This window comes from Diabrotica virgifera, chromosome 7 (assembly GCF_917563875.1).
Source record: "Diabrotica virgifera virgifera chromosome 7, PGI_DIABVI_V3a".
Classification (NCBI taxonomy): domain Eukaryota; kingdom Metazoa; phylum Arthropoda; class Insecta; order Coleoptera; family Chrysomelidae; genus Diabrotica; species Diabrotica virgifera.
Genome location: NC_065449.1, coordinates 114,705,332 through 114,730,874, shown reverse-complemented (window position 1 = coordinate 114,730,874; position 25,543 = coordinate 114,705,332). Strand labels below are relative to the sequence as shown.

The following is a 25,543-nucleotide window of genomic DNA, read 5'->3' as shown; positions in this document are numbered from 1 at the left end:
CCAAAGAAGACCTGGGGGGAGGCGATAAGGCAGGACATGTTGGTAAAGGGGATTAACATTGATATGACCCAAGACAGAATTGTGTGGAGAAATGCAATTAGGGAAGCCGACCCCGCATAGGGATAAGGCAAAGAGAATGATGATGAATCGGAGCAAGTAATTTTTAGCAGAAGTGGGTAGGTGTTTTAAGAAAACTGTTGGAATATCATCTGGCCCAGGACTTGTGTTTTTTAGTTCATTAAGTGAGTTATTAAGTTCTTGTAACGTAATAGGAGCGTTTAATGGGATGTTAGAATTTTCTAGAGAAAGGGTAGACTTTTCGGCTTCTAGTTTGTTTTCCAGAAATACGGGGTCGAGATTTTCATTGGAACACATCTGTCTGTAGCTTTTAGCTAATTCGTTAACAATTTCCAGCGGGGATGTGATAATTTGACTTCCAATTTTAAGACTAGATATTGGGGGTGACCCCTTTATGCCGGAAATTTTACGAATTTTCTTCCATACTTCTCTTACTGGAGTGGAACTGTTAATACTAGAGACATATTGTGCCCAACTGGATTTTTTTGTTTGATTTATTAAACGTTGAGCTCTAGCCTTCATTTTTTTGTAGGTTATTTTATTTTCAAGCGTTTTATGCTTTTTTAATCTATTAAAAGCTGTTTTGCTGGCACGTACGGCTTCGCTACACTCCGAATTCCACCAAGGCACAGGGACGTGATTTTTGACGGGCTTAGTTTTGCCGATAAAGAGCTTCGCACTCTGCAAGATGACACCATTAAAAGCACTCAAAGATTCATTTATATTATCGCTCATTACAAGATTTCCCAAAGCTTTATCTATATAGTTTTCAAATTCGTTCCACTTAGCAGAATTTATATTCCATTTGGGCAAGAAAGATATTGGACAAGGCTGACTTGAGAGATTTTCAATTAAAATGGGATGGTGGTCACTACCATAGGTATACTGGAGAACATTCCAAGAGAGACGTGGGGCGATACCTGGATCGCACAAACTTAAATCTATCACGGAGGATTCCCCAGTGCAGATGTTAAATCTTGTAGGTGACCCGTCATTTAGGAAATTTAATTGAAGATCTTGCAATACCTTTTCTAGAAGTTTTCCTCTGCGGTCAGTACTCTTCGAACCCCAAATAAAATTATGACCATTAAAGTCGCCTACAATGATTCGGGGAGACGGTATCTGTTCGATAAGATTTTTTAAATCTTCATACGTAACTGAGGAACTAGATGGAATATAAACATTGCATATGTACATTGAAACAGGAGCAGTAATCTCTATAACTATAGCTTCGATATTACTATTAACGGGAAAATCATTTGCAACCAAAGAATTTTTAACAAGTGTCATAACTCCACCTGAAGAATAATTATTGTCACGTACTCTGTCTTTTCTAAAAACGTTAAAATATTTAGAATTATAGTTTTTTGTGAGTTTAAGTTTGTTTCTTGGAGACATATTATTTCGATAGAAAATTCAGAAATAAGTTTTTGTAAGGTAGGTAGTCGATGGAAAAATCCATCTATATTCCATTGCAATAGCTTAGTGAATTTTATTATATGGAAATATAAATTTACTGATTACTCTGAGATGACTCGCCCTCGGATTCAGATACCTCGTTTCCTAAGTGTCGTAGGATTTTCTTTCTGAGAGTGGTGATAAAACGTTTGGATGATCTATTTTGCAATTGTGGATAAACTTTAGTTAACATGTAGTGTAAGTCCATTAGGTTGGTAGTGAAATCTTGAATAATTATATCAATAGGGTTTTGCGCGCCAGTAATATTGCTAATAAGAAGGTTCAGTTGGTCAAAGTTGAGGACAAATGCGGGCGAATGATTTTCGATAAAAGTTTTGGCAGGTCCAAGATCATGTTTTTTGACTGATTTCGTTGCTACATGCTCCTCGTCGCTTTTAATCTTCTTGGCTTTAGGTTTAGATGTAGGTACAATAAAGGGTTTTTCTGTATGACTTGTTTCTGGGGAAGTGAGAACTTCATTGATACTACGTTTCGACTGAAGGTCGACATTAATGGGTATGGAGGTGTCCATGGTGCTAACTTCTTGACTTTTTTCTATATTAGGATTGTTTAGATTATTTGCTGAGCTTTCTTCGATAGGAATTTGTTCGTGAGATAGAATTGTAGCTGTAGGTTGAGGCATAGTTTCGGGCGAGGAAGAAGAGATCGGTTGACTGTTATTTGAATTTGCTAGTGATTCCATTTTATCGGGACAGTTTGCGGCGATGTGCCCAGACTTTTTGCAGGTATAACAGGCCGTAGTTTCTAAGAAAATTCGATATGTTGTATTATCAAAGTCTAAAAGGAATGAGTCGGGTAAGGAGATATTGTGAGGACTAACGTATATTTGTCTTCTGAAGCTCAAAATATGATTGTATTCAGGAAGATTAGAACTGATTTTTAGGAAGGTGACTGGGGAGAGAAGATTAAGTCCTATTTTTTGCAAATAATCAGTTAACAAACTGTGTGGTATACTGGGACATACGTTTGACAAAACAATACGTTCGGCTGGAGAAATCAGTCTTCTAGCTTGTACAATATTATTTTCGATTTTTATTTGCCCGTGCTTTTGCATAAATTCGTCCACCAGTTGTTTGCTTGAAAGGTACATACATATCCGATTGTTCGACAATCGAGACGAAAATATAATATTTTTTGGTTGAATTAGATTGCCCAACGGAATTAAGTAATCTTGCAGCTTCGTATTTTCTAAGGCGCTGAAGACAATCGCTTGCAGCTTCGACGGAAAAGAAGAAGAAGCTGCTAATGAACAGGTTTTATTGGTATTTGTCTGCGGTTGTTGTACATGTTGCGATTCAGAGAGACTCTGAATGTTAGGTTCCATTTTTAAATTTAACACGAGACATGTGTTCAAAACTAATACGGACCTGACCAGTAATTAAGCAGGTAATTAAACCAGTAACAAAACTGGAATAAATTGTAGCTTATATCGTACTTTATTGATGTTATTAAATAAGAATTAGCCAAAACTGGTTTACCACGTTATACTAAACAAAAATAATACGATGGATGCACTTACTGGTATCTAATAAACTTGTCACTGAACTATTTATAAATAAACTATTACTCTTTCTGCAAAAATTTGCAATTTTGTTGAGACCAGAAATAAACACACCTTTCGGTAGGTCATTCAGGGCCGTACGATAAGGTAAGTTAAGTACATGCAAAAGAGTGTATATTTAAAAACTCTGACGATTTGAGCGGGGCGTAAGGAAATGGGTGAGTCAAAAAGTTTCACAAAAGAAGCGAATATTTCGCGAAATGAACGTCAGATCGAAAAACTAAAAACTACGTGTTCAATATTTTTAAAAAATCTATCGAAAGACACCAAACATGATATCCTACGGAGTGGGGTGGGGGGTAAATTTAAAATTTTAAATACAAATCCCGCGATATTTCGCAAAATAAGCATCAGATCGGAAAACTGCAAAATACACTTATTTAATATTTTTGAAAAATCTATCGAATTGTACCAAACACCACCCCCGCCAGAGGTGGGGTGGGGGTTAGTTTAAAATCTTAAATAGGAGCCCCAAATTTCTATTGCAGATTTGAATTCGTTACGTAAAAGTAAGCAACTTTTATTCGAAACATTTTTTCGAATTATGGACAAATGGCGCTATAATTAAATAAAAAACGATTGTTGGAAAAAAAGTGAATTAAAAATGGAAAGTCCCCACTAAAATGGAAAGTTTTACTTAACTTTTTTTGGTTTTAGGACCTACTAATCACAACCCAATAGTGACTGCAAATTTAGCATACTTTCTTCCCCTACTATTATTGCTATTAGTTACATATTACAGGGTGCTCAAACAGGCTTGTAATCTGAGGCAGCACAAAGTACTGGCGAGTTTAAAAGTTGTTTTTTTTTGGCTTTGTTTTTTGTTTATTTTTTTGTTTTTATTTGTTTTTGGTTTATTTTTTATTTATTATGTACAATACTAAAAATAAAGCATACTAAAAATAGTTTAGAGGTTGTTTTTTGCTTTGTTTTTGTTTATTTTTTTGTTTTTATTTGTTTTTGTTTATTTTTTTTGTTTATTATGTACAATATTAAAAATTAAATACTAAAAATAGTTTATAGGTTTTTTATAGTTGTTTTTTGTTTATTTTTTTGTTTTTTTTTTATTTATTATGTACAACACTAAAAATTAAATACTAAATTTAAAGTTATGTGCAATCGCCCTTAAGTAATTAAGTATGCTACCATGAACATCAAAGTTACTGACAAGGCGTTTTAATCTGTCAGCTGAATCTCTATATTTTCTCTGGCTTGTGGGTGGTTGTTCGCCAGCTAAATATTGCTCTATCCTTAGTTCGTTTAAACTTTGTTCTCTCTGCAGTGTTTCTAAAAATTTCCAAATACTTGGATGATTTGCACAAATTTGGTTCTGAAAACCTCTATGCCATCCTTCCACCGAGTTATTTGTTTTCGGTAAATCGTCATTCACAGCTTCAAAACAATTCCACATACCATGGGGGAAAATAGGCGGGCGTCGTTGACGGCGTTGAGGGCGTCCAATCCACGTATCCTCAAAGTAATCTAGCACACCTTGAGCTTCTTCTGGAATAACATGTTCTTCGCACAACTGTTCAAATATATCCACTACGTTTACCTCAGGTACGAATGCTAGAGCAGGTAACAGTCGCATTGTTAAGGCAAAATCAGGTTCTGCTTCATATCGACGTTGAAGTCCTTGTGACTGGATTTGGCGGAAAAAAGACTGTGAAAAGTGGAAAAAGCATCCTCGTTGCCTGGTTTGCGGAAATGTTTCGGTCACAGCATTCATCATGGCTAATTCAAAGTCCATAAGTATACTGAGTGGTGAAACTGTTGGCGCAATGTTTTTCAATGCTGTAAGCAATCGAGTATACGTTCCTTGGGTTTTATTTGGTAGTAGTGCATATACTAATGGTATAGCATTGTTATAGTGCAAACCATGAATTGTATATAGTTGACAGAATATATGTGGTACAGTTTTAAACGTGCCATCGACGTACCAATGCATGGACTGAGCCAAAAGCCGCAAATTTGTTTGAGTGGAAAATATTAATATCCGATCTTCACTTGGTCCAGAATCAAACAATAGAAAATCTGCTGCATTTTTGGTAATTTTATAATTATTTGGGATTGCAAGTTCTATCCGATTACCAGGAATAGCCGGAGCAGCGTCATGCTTTGTTCGAATGTTCCGTACGGTCCTTTTCAAGTTGTTCACTTTTGGCAGTTTTGCTGATGCTGCCTGCGATAATCCTATAGATGCTTGGGATACTATAAAATGAGGAACATCCTGGGTACGTCTTGCATTTTCTCTGATATTTTCCATTACTCGAGCGGTTTCTATTTCTGCAGCATCACCCACATGACAGTGTTGTCCTCTTTCTTGTGTAACATCATTGTCCACTGTTATAACACGAACACTACACTTGAATTTTTTATAATGTTGACATCTCCAGTATACGTTCATGCCAATTTCTTTGTCTTTGATGTACAAATGGCCATCTAACAGCAACTTACGATGACCCTTTAGACTTTCTATGTACTGCAAAACCATTTTTAACGTTGACTTTATATATACGTACTGCTACTATAAGATGTAGATTTAAAATGTCTTAAGGATGAGAAAATTCTTGTATACAACCGACAAGATCATTAGCTTTTGTTGTTTATTCAAATTTTTGGTGTGCTTTGTACCTGGGGTAATCGAAGGGTCAAATTTTACAGGAATTTTTGATACTGCACCGTAAAACAGGTAGGTAGGTAATTGCAGTACATTCAGCCAACTCACACCTCTAAACGATTCACTGATTACATTCATTGTGAATGTAATCCGTTAATCGTTTAGGGGTGTAAAGTGATTAAACGTACTGTAGTTGGGTTATCCCAGAAATCCATATCGGTTAGTAATTATTATTTTCCTAAAACTTGTCGCAATGGTGTTTTTATTGTGATAACATAATGGCTATTGTCATATTCCTTAAATTCGAATTAGAACCAAAAATTTACCCATATTTTTTTACTTGTCGCAGTAAAAGAGATAAGACCAATGTAATTACAACTAAATGTTGTTTGGATGGTTTTAGGCCTGGATCCCGCGTATCAAAAAAAAAAGATGATTAATGGCAAGCTGAAAATTTGTTAATAGCTTAACAGTCTACTTGTACAAACTTTGATGTACGGGAACACTGGAACAGGGGAAGTTTTATTTGTGGAACAGTTTAAAAACATCCAATTGATTTGTTACCCTTTCATTAAACTCTCATGTAAAAATCAGACTGCTATTACTAACCAACATGATTCCTGTCATTTAACATGTTCTTCGTGTTCACTCATTAAAATAGTTGAGAGACTGATAAGTTTGTACACACTTGAATGAATGAAGGAAATGAACATATAATAAATAATTATTTACACACTTTGACATACTATATTTTCATAATATTTATTTCAAATAATTATTTACACACTTTTAAATAGTATATTTTCATTTCGTTCACCCATTATGTCCAATTGGTATTATATATTAAAATAATTATATATTATACAGGGTGTAACAAAAATACAGGTCATAAATTAAACCGCATATTTTAGGACCAAAAATAGTTTGATTGAACCTAACATACCTTAGTACAAATGTGCACATATCTAAAACTATTGGAGATTTTTTATTGAAAATAGACATCTGGCATTCTTATGGCAGGATTTTCTTAAAAAAAAAAATAAAGTGAAATTTGTGCACCCCATAAAAATTTTATGGGAGTTTTGTTCCCTTAAACCCCCCCAAACTTTTGTGTACGTTCCAATTAAATTATCATTGTGGTACCGTTGGTTAACCACAATATTTTTAAAACTTTTTTGCCTCCTAGTATTTTTTCGATAAGCCATTTTTTTTATCGAGATACGGCTTCCTTTTGAATATGTTTACATAAAATTTTTATGGGGGTTTTGTTCCTTTAAACCCCCAAATGTTTGCATGCGTTTCAATTAAACTGTTATTGCGGTACCATTAGTTAAAAACAGTGTTTTTAAAACTTTTTTAAGTATCCTAGTATGTTTTAGATAAGGCACATTTTATTGAGATGTGGCTTCTTTTTTAATATGGTTCAAAATATACCTAAAATGTAACTTTTCGTATTATTACAGTCTCGATAATCGTACTTAACCATATACAAAATATGTGGTGGATTTGACAAATATTGAAAATATCTCGATAAAAATTGGCTTTTCGAAAAAGTACTAGGAGGCAAAACAGTTTTAACAACATTGTGTTTTACTAATGGTACCATAATAATAATTTAATTGGGACGTGCACAATAGTTTAGGGGAACCGAACCCGCATAATTTTTTATGGGGAGCACAAATTTTACTATAATTTATATTTAAGGTGATCCTGCCATAAGAATGCCACATGTCCATTTTCAATAAAAAATCTCTAATAGTTTTCGATATATTGGAAAAAATCCATTTTCATTTTGTAACTTCAAAGGGCTATAACTTTTTTTATGTGCACATTTGTACACTATGTGCACATTATGTGTAAGTTAGGTTCAATCGAACTATTTTTGATCCCAAAATATGTGGTTTAATTTATGACCTGTATTTTTGTTACACCCTATATATTAAAACAATTATATATTAAAATGCCCAATTGATGATAAACGCATTCTTATTTTTGTATGAGAGTTTAATGAAATTATAACAAATCAATAATTGGAAGTTCTGCCCGACAAAATGCATGCAACGTTTTCGTAGTCTGATGTTCCAAATTTTTAACCTATTCCACAATTAAAACTTTTCCTGTTCCAGTGTTCCCATACATCAGAGTTTGTCCGACTATAAGCTTATAGACACCGTTAAACTATTAACAACTGTTCAGCTTGCTATTAATCAACTTTTTTGGTACGCGGGATCCAGGTCTATAATTAGAAACAGTTAAAATGGTGTTAACGTCACTCTACCCTTAATTTATTTTTACCTTCACTAATTTGTTTAACGGATAAAAATTATTTCATATCAGACTGTACAGAGTAACAATTTACACAGTCTATATACAAAATAATACAAAAAAAGTACAATATACAAAAAGACATTAAAGATCTTAGCATAATATACTTTCTTCCCCTACTATTAAAATGCCCAATTGATGATACACGCATTCTTATTTTTGTATGAGAGTTTAATGAAATTATAACAAATCAATAATTGGAAGTTCTGCCCGACAAAATACATGCAACGTTTTCGTAGTCTGATGTTCCAAATTTTTAACCTATTCCACAATTAAAACTTTTCCTGTTTCAGTGTTCCCATACATCAGAGTTTGTCCGACTATAAGCTTATAGACACCGTTAAACTATTAACAAATGTTCAGCTTGCTATTAATCAACTTTTTTTGGTACGCGGGATCCAGGTCTATTATTAGAAACGGTTAAAATGGTGTTAACGTCACTCTACCCTTAATTTATTTTTACCTTCACTAATTTGTTTAACGGATAAAAGTTATTTCATATCAGACTGTACAGAGTAACAATTCACACAGTCTATATACAAAATAATACAAAAAATAGTACACTATACAAAAAGACATACAAGATCTTAGCATAATTACTGCAATCTTTCTTAATTTATGTACCATTTCGGTCTAATGCTCTTCGGTCTAGTGAGCTTTCGGTAAAGTGCTTTTCGGTATAGTGAGTTCGGTCTACTGCTTTCGGTCTAATGATTTCGGTCTAGTTGTCGTGTACGCAATAAAAGTAAAGGTGGAAGATGAACTAACTGACCCAATTGAAGCCGGCAATGAAATAAGACAGGAAGGTTCTTTGAGTCCTTTATTGTTCAACCTGATCATGGACGAAATAATAAAGAAAGTAAGAACTAAAAAAGGATACCAAATGGGAGAAAAACAACTTAAAAAAATCTGCTATGCAGACGATGCAATACTAATCTCTCAAAGTGAAGATGATTTACAACGTATGCTGCACCAATTTAACATAACCGCCAGAAAATTTAACAAGTTATTTTCCTCTAAAAAAATGCATGGTTATAACAGCAGATTCAATAATATTATGTAAATTGGAGCTGGAAGGGCAGATAATAGAACAAGTGATGAAGTTTAAATACCTAAGGATTACACTATCTAGCTACTGGAGGCTCGAAACAGAAGTGGAAGATCAAGTGAATAGAGCAAACAGAGCCGCAGGTTGCCTAAATATATACAGGGTGAGTTTTTAGTGCGGGATCGGTCGATAACTCCATTATGGTATAAAATATCGAGAAAAGTTATTTAAAAAAAATGTAGGCAATAATATTCTCCACGCTTGGAAAATATGTCCATTTCTACAGGGTGATCAGTAACTGCGTGGTATATCAAACATATAATTCTTTAAATGGGACACCCTATATATTTTGTGATATTTATATTCCCCTCATAATTCTTGTTCATATAATATGTGGTTTTGCATTACTATACAGAGTATTTAACAAGTTATGACCATTTTTATCTCGAAATCACTATGAGATTAACACCCTGTATATAAAGAAGTAATTCGTAGACAATAATTTGTTTTATGTAATAAGATAAACAATGTACTGTAGTTTTTAAATTAAGTCCAACTCACATCATTGACGAATATTTGTATACAGGGTGAACTACAAAACCAAATTACGATTTTTTTTAAATGGATTTTTCTATTCTGGAAAATTTTCTATTTTTTTAAATGGATCACCCTATATTTTATTTTTCGACATTATTATATTTAATATATTCTTTCATTTTTATATAGCATTCCCTATATCTAAACTGATTACTTTCCGAGATATTTTTAGTTTTCTTCAAATTTCGGGAATACATTCAATTTTTGTAGTAGAAATCAGTTAGTATTGAGTGATAATTAAACAAAATTATTTTTATTACATAAATAACTAACACAAAATATAAACCACAGCAATATGCAGTGAATATACCAATAAATGTGATATTAAGAAATTATCATATTTCCCTAATATACAAGAATCGTAAAATTCCTACAAAAAAAAACTTTGTATTGTATATAATAATATAACAAGATTATTTTTATTCAATAAATAACTTACATGAAACATAAATCAAAACAGTATACAACTGATGTAACAATTTTTAGATTGGTATATCAACATCATTCTAAGCCAAGAATTTTTTAGTAGAACATTCATTTTTATAAGCACTTTTAAACTACAAAACAAAATTACGATTTTCTCAATTTTTTTTAATGGATCACCCTATATTTCATTTTTTTTGAAATATTGTATTTATGATACTCTTTCATTTTTATATAGCATCTCATATACCTAAACTTATTAGTTTCTGAGATATTTTTAGTTTTCTTCATTTGCCGGGAATACATTCAATTCTTATAAAATATAAATAACTTCTTAACAAATAAGTATTATGTAATAATATAACAAATATTTTCATTCAATAAATAACTAACAAAAAAATAATAAACCATAACAAAATTTAATGAATGTACCAATTAATGTGATGTTAAGGATATAAGTTGAAAATTGTATAAATGTTGAAAATGACCACTTTCAACGTCTATGCAATTTTGTAACCGATATTCAAATCACCGAGCCACATTTTTAACATTTTTGTAAGTCAATATTATTAAAAGCTTCTTTTATTCTATTTTTCATATCATCAAGCGTTGTTGGATGCTTCTGATATACAAGGTTTTTTATATAGCCCCACTTGAAAAAAATCAATTTTGGAAGAACTGGAGCACCGTCGTATAAAAACCTCAACCGTCAAAAAATGTGGACCAATCACATAATCTCTAACAATATCACCTTAAACATTTATAGATCACCTAGTTTGAATGTTAACAAAGTAGGGATTTCTTGATGCATATTAATGAATATGAAAATTATATTATTAGATAATAACTGCGGGTAACAATCTGCAATTAGGAATGTGTTACTAAAAACTTCTTGGCTTAGAATGCTGTTGATATAATAATCTAAAAACTATTAAATTAGTTGTATATTGTTTTGATTTATGTTTTGTGTGAGTTGTTTATTAAATAAAAATAATCTTGTAATTTTATTATACACAAGATACCTATATTTTTTTGTAGGAATTGTATGATCCTTGTATATTAGGGAAATATGATAATTCCTTAATATCACATTTATTGATACATTCATTGCATATTGCTATGGTTTATATTTTGTGTTAGTTATTTATTGAATAAAAATAATTTTGTTTAATTATCATTCAACATTAACTTATTTCAACTAGAAAAATTGAATGTATTCCCGAAAGTTGAAGAAAACTAAAAATATCTCCGAAAGTAATAAGTTTAGATATAGGGATTGCTATATAAAAATGAAAGAGTATAATAAGTTCAATATTTTTGAAAAATAAAATATAGGGTAATCCATTTAAAAAAATAGAGAAAATCGTAATTTGGTTTTGTAGTTCACCCTGTATACAAACATTCGTCAATGATTTCAATTGGACTTAATTTAAAAACTACAGTATATTGTTTATCTTACTACATAAAACAAATTATTGTCTATGAATTACTTCTTTATATACAGGGTGTTAATCTCATAGGGATTTCGAGATAAAAATGGTCATAACTTGTTAAATACTCTGTATAGTAATGCAAAACCCAAATTATATGAACAAGAATTATGAGGGGAATATAAATATAAAAAAATATATAGGGTGTCCCATTTAAAAAATTATATGTTTGATATACCACGCTGTTATTGATCACCCTGTAGAAATGGACATATTTTCCAAGCGTGGAGAATATCATTGCCTACATTTTTTCTAAATAACTTTTTTCGATATTCTATACCGTAATGGAATTATCGACCGATCCCGCACTAAAAACTCACCCTGTATATGAACAATATGGAGAAATAAAAATATCGGAAAAGAAATGAAAGGCAGAATTTACAAAACAGTCATCAGACCAATAATGACATACGCGGCAAAAACACGACCCGACACAGAGAGGACAAAAAGATTTCTCGAAACAGCGGAGATGAAAACCCTTCGAAACATCGATTGTAAGACTCTATGGGACAGAGCTAGAAGTACAGATATACGATGGAGATGCAAGATGGATAACATTAATAACTGGGTAAGAAACAGAAGAATAGATTGGAATGACGACATAAGCCGAATGACAACAAATAAGGTGGTCAGGACAGCGAGAGACGGTTCTCCAATAGGAAGACGATCAGTGGGAAGACCACGAAAACGATGGAACGACAACTTACTGGAGCCACATTAAAAAAACAGACAGTCATGTCTATACAAAAACAAGAAGAAGAAGAACATATCATATAATGTGATACTTTCAGTTCAGGGCCAATATCTGATATTTGCCTCATGTGCCACTTTTATACAGTCATTGGCAAATTGCTGAAATGTAAACACGGTAGCCGTGTCGGTGCATGGCGTCTGATTGATAACAGGAAAATAATAATGCAGTCAGTGAGGATATTTGGCTCCGAATTCCATCATACTGGATCAATTTACTTGATATTTTCAGTGTAAGTAGGGAACACCTCAATAAACAAAGTCTACCATATATCCTATGGCGCTTTTATTTTATGGGTGGTTCCCACTCCTTCTCGGGGGTGAAAAATTACGGAAGTGGCTACAGAACCTCAGTCTAAGCAAAAACTTATCTATATTTTTTTTGAGAACTCAATACTTTTTGAGTTATTCGTGGCTGAAAATTTGCCATTTTCATTGACAAATGTCACCTTTTCGGACGGTTTTTTGCGAATACCTTAAAAATTATGCATCTAACGAAAAAAATTATAAGTATAAAACATTTTTGTAGCTTATAAAAATCAAAGAGATTAATTTCTTCATAGATCCTCTAGTTATAATAAAAAAAGAGATATGGCAGGTGAAAAGAATTTTTTTTGCTGCATGCTCAAATCAGTATATTCAACTTAACATAACAGAACAATGGTCGATTTTAGGGGTATAATACTACTGATACCCTTTGTAGTGCTTGAAAAGACCTTTAAGACGAGCAGTGTTGAATGTCGATTACATTCAAACTAAGCGAGATATGTTGCAAAAAAATTTACTGCTAATGTATTTTAAGGAAAAATGAGAAGTATATTTATCCCCTCATCCACCAGAATTTCAATTCATCGTTTTCCTTCTACAATACCGTTTATTATAGTATTATTTCTATGTTCAAAAAGTTGGACGGGTTTAAAGTGCATAGTTTTTGAAAAGATAAGATCAAATTATAGATCGCATTTTGAAATTTTCTTAAAAATCTTCCTTTTTCTCCATGTAACTCAAAAATGATAAAATGATAATTCAAGGAATTTCACTGATGAATATGTCTTTCAATCTGCCATATGCTGCCCAGCCGAGACCAATTCTTCTATCTATCTCTTGTGTCTGATTGTCTCTATTTTGATGTCGTGTCCGAGATATCGATATTGACTTCTTCGAGTCAATTGATATTGCTATTGACTATTGTCTTTGAGGTCTGTCCAAACCGTGTTTGGAGGTCTGGGGAATATACTACAAGGACAAAGATCCGAATATTCCAGTCAAATGTTATATCTGTTCTACTCTATGGATGTGAAACCTGGAAAGTGACAAAATCCCTTACAGACAAATTGCAGGTCTTTGTTAACAAATGTCTACGAATAATTGTGCGTATTTTCTGGCCAAACACCATCAGTAACGAAGATCTGCTACACCTGACCCAACAAAATAGGGTAGAAAATGAAATAAAATCCAGAAAGTGGGGGTGGATAGGTCACACACTCCGAAAAGAAAGTTCCAGTATTGCAAAAACTGCCCTAGAGTGGAATCCCCAAGGAAAAAGAAAAAAAGGTCGCCCAGCACAATTTTGGAGAAGATCCATCATGGACAAGATAAGAAGTCAAGGAAAGTCTTGGAATGAGGTGAAGGCCCTAGCGCAAAATAGAACCCGATGGCGCGTTTTCACTGAAGCTCTATGCTCCACTTAAGAGTTCAAGAACATTATATATATATATATATATATATATATATATATATATATATATATATATATATATATATATATATGTATATGTATTGTCTTTGAGTGTTATTGATCCTCTGGATCCTATGGATACTATATAGATAATGAGACTCTGAAGCCTCAAAAAATTTTAGTTTTATTGCCTCCAAGAACAGATTTATTACCACCATGCAATGTTAAAATTGCTCTAAAAACTTATGTACCTATATGTAAAAAGCTGAGATTTCCTGTTTATCTCGATGCAAATACATAAAATAAAATATTTATTAAAATAGTATTAAAATAAGAACTACTTCCTTTTAAGTTATAGCTCTGAAATCTTAGTTTTTCATGTTTTTTCTCTCATTTAGTACAAAAAATAGAATAAAAGGTGATACGAGGTACTTTATGATGATTTAATTATAAGATTTATAAGATAAAATTCTATTAGGATCTTTAAAAATGAAAAATGAAGATAACGTATTATATATTATACTTATATACATTATTATAATTTAAAAGGTTCGCGCGCGAACCTTTTCGCTGTGAACCGATCTTTAGCCTCAGAGCGCGCTATTAAAATTTCGATATCTGCTTGGCCAAAAATAAACCTGTAAACACTTTCTAAGCTCAAAATGTTCATTTGGAGTCCTTCCAAGATAGGTAATTTAACAAACTTTCCTTGTGAAGCTGATTTGCATACTATGCATATGCACTAATTTTACAATATCTTGAGTTCTAATTGTTGGATAAGTTGAGTAAACGCTATTTTCTTTGTTTTTTATTAAGAAACAAATTTTATTTGAAATTTTTTTATCCCTTTTAGTTTATGATCCAGAGCTTTATAAACAATGTATAAACAACTAAATTGTTTATAACAATTTTTTGAGCACTCGGATCGAAATCCGCCCTCGAAATTCGTAATTAGCAGCCAAAAATCCATAAAAAATCGTTGAGTTCGTACATCAGAACTAAAGAGGCCACAGGTTATGTGCTACAAGAGTATCTGACTTAATACACAATAAATTTAATTTGATATAAATAAGAAAAAAATAACAAGGTACAAAAAAATTATTTCACATATTTAATTAAATATAAATTATTTTTAATATTAAAAAACATACCTTGCACTTCTTTGGCATAATCTTCACCGTATGTTGGTTGTAAACTCAGATACAAGGACAGCGCCATTAGAATTATATTTTTTGCAAACATTTTGAATTAAATTTAACACTTCTAAATTGTAAATAAGAGATCTGCAAATTCAGTGATATATTTTTGCTTTTATATCATATAAAAAGGAAGTAGGAGCGACTGTGATTAACACAATTGGGTTTCTGGTATTCCTATATTAGATTTTATTATCTATTTAGGGTTGGTGTTGTTCATGATAATTATGACAAATATATAAAATTGTTTTTTTCTTATCTGGTACAAATTGTATAAAAATTACCGAAGGTTAAAGTACCTCTGAAGCTGTTTTCTTGTGGAATATTTAAGTTAAAGTTGTATTGTATTTGTGATTAAGCCAAAATTGATTTTAATAAATACCTATTTAGTCCAGGCTGTATCGTCGCCCCGCTAGCAAAATTATTCCTATTCGATTTTTTTGCACAAACTTACTTAAAAAGAGGTCCTTATAACATATCCACAGGGTGCCGGGCGGTGCCGTGGTCGAAAAATTGTTTAATTTTTTTTAACCAAATTCACAAAAATAAGTTTTTCATAGCGAACGATTGTTTTTTAGATTATTTGGGTTATTCTGAGAAAAAAAGGACTTTTGTGATTTTTCTCTAAAATTTATTGTTGTCAAGTTATATGACCATTTTCGCATTTTTCAAATTTTAAATCGCGTATAACTCGACAACAATTAATTTTAGAGAAAAATCACAAGAGGCCATTTTTGCTCAGATGATGCAAATTGTCTAAAAAAATTGTTCGAAATGAAAAAAATATTTTTGTGAATTTGTGAAGTTTGTGCAAAAAAAATCGAATCGGAATAACTTCGCTAGCGGGGGCGACGATACAGCCCGGTCTAATTACATTTTCCATTTGTATTTGCCGTGTATTCGTCAGAAACCGTTTGAATGACACATCGTTCTTAAAAAAGAATTATTGTAAATAAAATGTCTTAGATAGTAATAGTACTCATAGAACTTATGTGGTCACACCGAATTTAACACTTGTTTTTGTATTTTGACATTTTATTAAAGTTGGCCGTCGATCATCTTTGATCTCATGCTGAAGGATTAGCTCTTTTCCGTTTCATTTGAGCCGGTGATAACAATTTATATAAACAACTTATGGTTTACCTTTTGGCAACTTCTTAAATTCGATATATTACGTCGTTTATTCTGTTTTTAATTTAATAAGGACCTTCCCACTGTCTGTGTAGTTTAGGAGACAAGCCTAGATAGCGTTATGGCTAAAAAAACATAAGATTAGATACTTAAAAGCTTTCATTTTAGTATCTAGAATCATATTGATCTTTCATCATGTCACTGAATGTTTTTCATTCCTAACTTCAGGCGGTCGACATATTCCTCGCTTGTAACATGTTCTTCGGAAGGTCTTTAAAATCAGAAAATTACTTTTAATCAGGCCGTCTTCTGCGGATGAAACTCACTATGGGTAAAGTTCTTATATAAATACTTAAAATGGCCCATACCAAGAGACCCATTTTAAGCACCAAAATGTTACCAACATGTGTGTTCCTTTTCTAAGAAACTGAGTTGCCAATCACTCAAGCGGCAAAATCACAAGCATATCTTCAACAAGGGGGCTGCTCTGATGTGTACCAAGTGCAACATTCAATTATCAGTTAAACAATATTGAGTGCCCAGTACCTAAACCAGAACGAAAGGATCGCTGTAGTATTAGATTAATTAATCATACAGAACAAGTAAAAAACTTCGTTTGTATAATGGTATAAAAAGTTTATTGAAAAACTATTAAAAAGTCATCCAAAAGGATTCGCAAAACGTTTTTAATCTAGATCAGATCATCTTCAGTGCCTAGAACGAAGTATTTCCACGTTAGAATGAATACAAAAGGTTAAACTTATGACTAGTTAAAGAAAAAATGTGGAATATACTTACGTTCTGCTTAGTACATGAAACTAGCAACCTTGTAGAATAGGTGACATCGAGAAATATGATTTACATTTTTAAAAAATGATGTTAGTGGCGACTCGAAGTGGATGTTAGGTGATAAAATTTTAAGAGTGCTCAAAGGGCAACATGATTCACTGCTCGATGGTAACGTGTGGTATTTCTAGTTAGATGGACACAGACCAACAAGAATATAGGAAATGACAATCTATTTATCAGACTGAAGTGACATGACAAGACAGGTAGTCAATTTTTGGTTATGAGTTTAAATTCAAATTATCAGTTAAGCTGAATGGATGTTAATAACTGTATTAAAGTGGAATTCAAATTATAATAAAATTAGATTCTATTGTAAAAGTCTAAAAGGTAACTCTCTGTTACAGAAAGAACTGTTGTTATTGTTATGTTAATAAAAATGTTATTCATAGTAAAATCAATGACATCATTGATGACAGTTTAAAAAAGAAGAAGAAAGTTTAATTTAGTTTTGAAATAGAAAGAGAACTGAAAAAACTTGAATGTAGACAATTAATGGAAGGAAAATACCAGAAAACTAGTAATATTGTAAAAAGATTGAAAAAAGGGTAATGTTGGTTGCCTATGATTATGGTTGTAATGGGTAACAGAGAAAGAGAAAGTTGATAAATGCAGCTGATTATTATTTGAATTAGTTAACTAACAATTTGAAATCTACAGATGGTACTGGAGAAAACAGGCTGAAATGGGCGAAAGAAATTTTTTTTGATATTACTGTAGAAGTTTTTTAAAAAAAGAGGTTTGGCAAAAAGCAGGTTAAATAAAAATAGAAAATAAAAAATTAAAAACAAGTAGTAGTGATTGCCTGATATGGTAATGTTGAAAAAATATAATTTGATTAAATTATTGAAAGGATAATAGATATGTATTTACTGAAATGATAAGGGATGTAAAATGCCAGATTAAATGAAATTATGATTTGAAAGAATGTAGAAAAAAGGGGAATGACATAAGTGTTATTATCAGAAATGCAAATTGAAATGTGTGTCAAACAATTTTAAATGAGCTGTAATTAGTCATAGAACGTAATAGATGAAAAAATTAATAAGTTATAACATAACAGGCAAACTATTTATTGTGTGAATGAATATTAAGGTGATAGCTAACTAATCAATGTTGAGGGTTGAAGGTTATTGTCTGAAATGGCAAACTGAGAATTTTGAATTTTGTAGCTGAAAAATTCCTACAAAGTTTGCCTGTTATGTTATAACTTATAATTCATTAATTTTTTCATCTATTCCGTTCTATGACTAATTACAGCTCATTTACAATTGTTTGTCACACATTTCAATTTGAATTTCTGATAATAACGCTTATGTCATTCCCCTTTTTTCTACATTCTTTCAAATCAGAATTTCATTTAATCTGGCATTTTACATCCCTTATCATTTCAGTAAATACATATCTATTATCCTTTCAGTAATTTAATCAAATTATATTTTTTCAACATTACCATATCAGGCAATCACTACTACTTGTTTTAAATTTTTTATTTTCTATTTTGTATTTAACCTGCTTTCTGCTAAACCTCTCTTTTTAAAAAACTTCTACAGTAATATCAAAAAAAATTTTCTTTCACCCATTTCAGCCTGTTTTCTCCAGTACCATCTGTAGATTTCAAATTGTTAGTTAACTAATTCAAATAATAATCAGCTGAATTTATCAATGGGTGCATTCAGCAGACGCAATCGCTAAGTAATCGATTAGTAATCGATTTGTGATTTACATGCTGAATGTCACAATTTATGTGGCATTCAGCAGAAAATCACTAATCGATTAGTTAGCGATTGTGTCTGCTGAATGCACCCAATTTTCTCTTTCTCTGTTATCCATTACAACGATAATCATAGGCAACCAACATTACTCTTTTTTCAATCTTTTTACAATATTACTAGTTTTCTGATATTTTCCTTCCATTAGTTGTCTACATTCAAGTTTTTTCAGTTCTCTTTCTATTTCAAAACTAAATTAAACTTTCTTCTTCTTTTTTAAACTGTCATCAATGATGTCATTTATTTTACTATAAATAACATTTTTATTACCATAATAATAACAACAGTTTTTTCTGTAACAGAGAGTTACCTTTTAGACTTTTACAATAGAACCTAATCTTATTATAATTTAAATTCCACTTTAACCTTCGGAGTACGAAGACTGGGTCAAGCGTGACCCGAAATTAACTTATTTCTTAATATTTTATGAAATAATTTTCTTACAAATCCGATTGATCGTAAGTTCTCCTTATTTGTTTCAATCTATTTTTTCGTATATAATTCGTGAACATGCAAATTACAGTTTTTCCTCTACGTAACATCTATGATGCCGGGTCACTCCTGACCCGGTCTTCGGATTTCGAAAAATATTTTTAATATGTTTGTAGGTACACGTAAATCGCAGCCGTCTCTGTTTACGGGTATACGTATTCAAATATGTGGCCGGAGCGAATTTACCTATGCCTGTTTTCTGGAAGGTATTAAAATCGGGCCGCCGGAGCGAACTAGTATATACCCATGGGAAACCATCTTAAAAAATTTAAATACAATAATTTAGGATTATAATTGTTATGTTTGTTTGTTTTTTGTTGAATTAAAGATACTGTTTATTAATACTGACTATTTAAAACATCCTTATAAATAAAATGAGAATGGGTCACGCTTGACCCATCTTCGTAATCTAAGTAAGTCAAATAATCTCCGTACTCCGAAGGTTAATACAGTTATTAACATCCATTCAGCTTAACTGATAATTTGAATTTAAATTCATAACCAAAAATTGACTTCCTGTCTTGTCATGTCACTTCAGTCTGATAAATAGATTGTCATCTCCTATATTCTTGTTGGTCTTTGTCCATCTAACTGGCAAGTACCACACGTTACCATCGAGCAGTGAGTCATGTTGACCTTTGAGCACTCTTAAAATTTTATCACCTAACATCGACTTAGAGTCGCCACTAACATCACTTTTTAAAAATGTAAATCATATTTCTCGATGTCACCTATTCTACAAGGTTGCTAGTTTCATGTACTAAGCAGAACGTAAGTATATTCCACATTTTTTCTTTAACTAGTCATAATTTTAACATTTTGTATTCATTCTAACGTGGAAATACTTCGTTCTAGGCATTGAAGATGATCTGATCTAGATTGAAAACTTTTTGCGAATCCTTTTGGATGACTTTTTAATAGTTTTTCAATAAATTTTTGATACCATTATACAAACGAAGTTTTTTACTTGTTCTGTATGATTTTTGATTATGGTATATAGCCAGCTACTGGGACTTTCCCATTGATTTTTTTTAGATTAATTAACAACGTGAAGTAAAAACTCCCTGGTACAGTTGGTATAAAATTTAGTTAAGAATAATAATTAAAATTCTAAAAATCCAAAATGATCACATTCATTGTTTAGAATGTTTTCTGACTTATCAGTCCATCATCAGTGAACTCCGTGTCCTTGGAAATTAGCCAAAATGCCAAACACTGGTTGGAATAAATGTTCATACTACATTATAAAAAAAAGACAATAAAGCGACTTATAGTCGATGGCAATGGATTGCCTCCAGGAACATGTGAATACTCTACTTTTACATATTTTTACGTCTGCTTTGGACCACGCTAAATCTGTTAAAAAAATAGTTAAAAATTAAATAAAATTAATTAAATCATTCAGTTATTATTAAACTAAATTAAAACTTATTTTTTTGGCAGACTGTAACCTTTCAATCAGCCGATTGAACGCTACACCAAGCTCCGCTTGGTATTTGTCCCTCGTACTATATATTTCTATAAGCGACCCTACTATCGTCAAATTAATTTGTCGAATTCTTCTAAGGTATTTAAACCGATACAAATTTGTATCCGAGCTTTTTCCATTGCCACGTAAAGGAGTGACAATATCGCATAAATTATTGTGTTTGTGCTTAGGCCGTTAAACATACGGCCCCTATCTTGGGAATAAAGCTGCAGGCGAACACTACATGGGGAAACAAACTGTAGCTGAAGAAAACTATCTTGGAGAGCAGAACGCGACAGCGACATCTCGCAACAGCCAACAGTATCCTGGATCCAACTACTGATCTACTGATGCATCACAAGAATGGCTTCAACAAGATAGCCCTAGAATTCGCACGACTACCGACAGCAACAGAAAGTTCTTCAGAGATTGGAGACCTCCCATAAGAACTGTGTGACTCCGACAAGAGGACTTAAAGCTGAGTACCTTTTTTACCTTTATAACTTTTATACCGGTGACTAGCAGGGTCTCGGTCACAGTTTCAGAAAATTAATTTGGTTGCCTGTACATTATAGAATGATTTTTGTTAATTTTTTTATCTGAATAAATAGTGTATGTATATAAAATTATTTGGTAAACTTTTTATTTCCTGTACCTTTCTGGGGTGGGTGTGAGGGAAGAATGAACAGGGAACGAACCCAGGGCTGAGCAGTCGGGCGAGCACCATTCTAATGGATGGAACGGTGGATGTTTTTCTTTTAGAGATCCTAAGGGATGTTCCAGGTGTTCCTCCCCTCGTTCTTCCCAGCAGTGTGGTGTTGCTTAATGCCCTGGTCTTGCTACGATCAGGACGTTACAAAATGGCGCCCAATAAATCCGGTTTATTCTTTCTCGCGCTTATCCTAGTCAGGATGCAGGAAATAGAAATTTACTATTATACTATAGTCCAGATTTTTATCGCTAAACGTTTTAAAATACCTTAATTTTACAATTTCAATTTAACTCATTAGTAGATATTAATATATCCACTCTGTTGTTTTTGTTTGTTTTCAACATTAGTGGCTTAGCTTAAAATACTAGTTTTTAAATACATTTTATTTTTCTTTGATAAATTTTAGTTTTGCTTAATTGCCTCTTGCTGGTATTAGCAATCTATGTATATTATATACCTACCGTTTGTCCCAAAAATAGTAAATTTTTAGGATTTATGCTTATCTTATTAAGCTGAATTATCTTATGCTGAATTGATAATTTTACCATCTGCACTTAATTTTATATTCTAGTTACTATCGTTACATCCTTTATTCTTCGCCCCTGTGAACTTCTCTTTGTCTTTTTTCTTTTATAACTATCCTTTCAGATTTTTCAACTATCTTCTCGTTGGTAATCATGTCTCTCCTTTTCAATCCCAACCACCTAAAAACGGAGGAATTTTCTTATGAACTCACCATTAGAGGTTCTACAGTGCCTGAAAATGCTGCGGAGCGTAGAAAATCACTGAGATGCTTGCTTGCTTAACAAATATCATTTATTTCCCTACGACTTTGTTCCAAAATGAATCGTTTTAAAGTTATAGGCAAAGAAAGTAGAAAAAACTCGATGTTTATCGAAATTTTTAAATATTTTTTTTTAATTAATGTTCCGGGCATATTTGAGAAGGAGCATAAGTCAATTATAATTATTGAAGTTGTCACCTAACTTGATCTGCAAAAATCTGAATGCCACCTCTCACATCCACTTCAAAACTGATCCGTCCTTGTCTATAACTCTAGGTATCTTATGACCTTGCATCTATCATTCTAGTAACAGTGCCGAAAAAAAATCTAGACTGGCGTGAATCAGATGGTAGAGTTGCAACTGTTACACAGGTCGGTAAAAAGGATAAAGGAAGGAAAGTATGCTAAATTTGCGTTACTCGAACGTTATGGGGACCTATTGGGTTGTGAAGAGTAAGTCCTAAAACCAAAAAAAGTTAAGTTAAGTTTTCCATAAAGTGGGGGACTTTCCATTTTTTAATTTAATTTTCCATTTCTAACAATCCTTTTTTCCGATTATAGCACCATCTATCCCTAATTCGAAAAAGTGTCTCGATTAAAAGTTACTTATTTTTACATAAGGAATCCAAATCTGCAATAAAAAAATGGGGGCTCGTGTTTAAGATTTTAAAGTAACCCCCACCCCACCTCCGTGTGGGTTCATGTTTGGTGTCATTCGATAGATTTTTCAAAAATATTTAATACATGTATTTTCCAGTTTTTCGATTTGATGTTCATTTCGCGAAATATCGCGAGGTTCGTATTTAAAATTTTAAATTTTCCCACCACTCCTCTCCGTGGGGGGGGATCGCGTTTTTTGAAAAATATTGAACACGTATTTTTTAGTTTTTTGATCTGACGTTCATTTCGCGAAATATTCGCTTTTTTGTGAAACTTTGTGACTCGCCCATTTCTTTACGCCCCTCTCAAATCGTCAGATTTTTTAAATATGCACTGTCTGTTTTGCATATACTTAACTTACCTTATCTTAATCTGATGATTTCGAGTTTTTTTAAGTATAGATTTTTTTTCGGATCCTCCTTAACGAACTCCCTTATATTAAGAGCAAATATAGGGTAGTCGTACATTTACAGGGTACAAGGTTTGTCCCCATGTGATAATCTGATGCGCTCAAGTAACTACAAAAATCCCCGCTTGGGTTCCCCTACCATAACTTCTTCTTTTTCGCGCGACTAGGATTACTCCTGTTTGTCTGCCTCTTATTCTGTCTCAGTTGTTGTTGACTGTACATTGTCTTTCCACATTTCGGCGGCCTTCCAACGGGTCTTCTGCTATACTGCTTGTTGTTTTTACAGATGTTTGCTAATCTATCTGGTTCCATTCGGTTTACATGTTCGTTTCAGTTTTTCTTTCTTGTTTTTATCCACCTGTTAATATTTTGAATTTTGCATCGTTCTCGTATACTTCTGTTGCTTTGTCTGTCTCTTAATGATATGCCCGCTATTGATCTTAATACTTTCATTTCGATATTATTGATTTGTTGTTTCGTCTTTCTTGTATCGGTCCTTGTCTCGGCTGCATATGTTAGGATAGGTCTTACTGTTGTCTTGTATACTTTTATTTTGCTTTCCGTGGTCAGATCTTTGTTTCTCCATATGGTTTCTCGGAGGCAACCACTTACTCTTGCCGCTTTTTTTGCTTGTGTTGTGGTCTCTGTTATAATATTCCTGTCACTAGTGATCTCTACTCCTAGGTAATTGAATTTCATTACTTGTTCTACAATTTTGCCGTCGATTTCTAACTTGCATCTACGCGGCTGTTTACTTATCACTATACATTTAGTTTTTTCTACTGATATTCTCATATTAACCCTGGAAGATCACACCTATTTTTTTTACATAAACCGCACACATGGGTGTCAGATACCCAATTATTTTTTGTGAAGAAATAAAAAAAAGTAAATATTTTATGATTTCCAGAGACTCTCTAATCACTATTGAATACATACGAATAATTAAATCAATAATTTTATTTTCTCTCTCTTAATTGTAGTAACACAAAGAACAAAATATTAAAAATACCTAAAAATAATTAAAAAACATTTTCTAAAAAACCGGAAACATAATTCAAAATATTTTAATTTAATTTAACAACAAAATGGTCTTTCTAACTAAAATATAACACCTTTTGATTATAGAACTCATATTCATTCTTAGCCAAGTATTTCAGTTTCACTCATTTTAGTAACTACATTCATAAGACAGTGTGGCTCTATGATCCATGCATTATGCTTTATAGCAAGCCGAGCATGCACGCTTTGCTTTTCCATATTTGCCTTTGCAGAAATAACACCTAGTTTTCTTTACTAAATTTGTGGGATGTTGTGTTGTTAGGCCATTAACTTGAACGCACACTTGATCGCAAACCTCACACATGGGTGCTACATACCCTAGCCTGTATTCAATAAATTCTCGTGATTGGAAATATTGCTCAAATGAGACCGCAACTACACACCCGTCCTTGGCAGACTAGAGACTGAATTAACATAAAGCAGCATTACCATTGAAATTCAGCTGCGCAAGCTACATGCAGTTAAGTGTCGCGATGGGTATCTCACACCCAAGTGTGAGCTTCCAGGGTTAAGTTTATTTGCTGTGATATGTAGGTCATCCTCGTTATCAGAAATTAGTACTGCATCATTGGCATAGCATAGTATCGTGATTTTATGCGCTCCCATGTGGTATCCATGTCGTTTTCTTACTTCGTGAATTATTTGATTCATCACCATATTGAATAACAATGGGCTGAGTGGGTTTCCTTGTTGGATTCCTCCTTTTAGTTCTATGCGTTCTGTTTCTCCTGTTGACAATATAACTCTGGTCTTGTTGTTCTTGTTAATTTCATTATTTAGCCTAATTATCTGGTTTTCTATTTGTCCAGCTTGTAATAAATTTAAGATATCATTTCGCCCCACCCTGTCAAAAGATCTTTTTAAATCTACAAAGCACATGTATGCTGGTTTTCCATATTCAATAGACTTTTCTACTATTTGCCTGATAATAAAAATTGCATCTATTGAGCTGCGGTTCTTCC

The 25,543-nt window shown here is 32.5% G+C and overlaps 1 protein-coding gene across 1 annotated transcript in view; it reads right to left on the bottom strand.

Annotated features, from left to right (window-relative positions):
* Nucleotides 1–15,388, bottom strand: part of LOC114331393 (perlucin-like) — a 70,907-nt gene extending 55,519 nt beyond the window's left edge. The window contains exon 1 of the mRNA XM_050655967.1: nt 15,201–15,388. Coding sequence (XP_050511924.1) covers nt 15,201–15,291 — 91 coding nt within the window. The 5' untranslated portion in view covers nt 15,292–15,388. The remainder of the gene's footprint in view (nt 1–15,200) is intronic.
* Nucleotides 15,389–25,543: the final 10,155 nt, after the last annotated feature.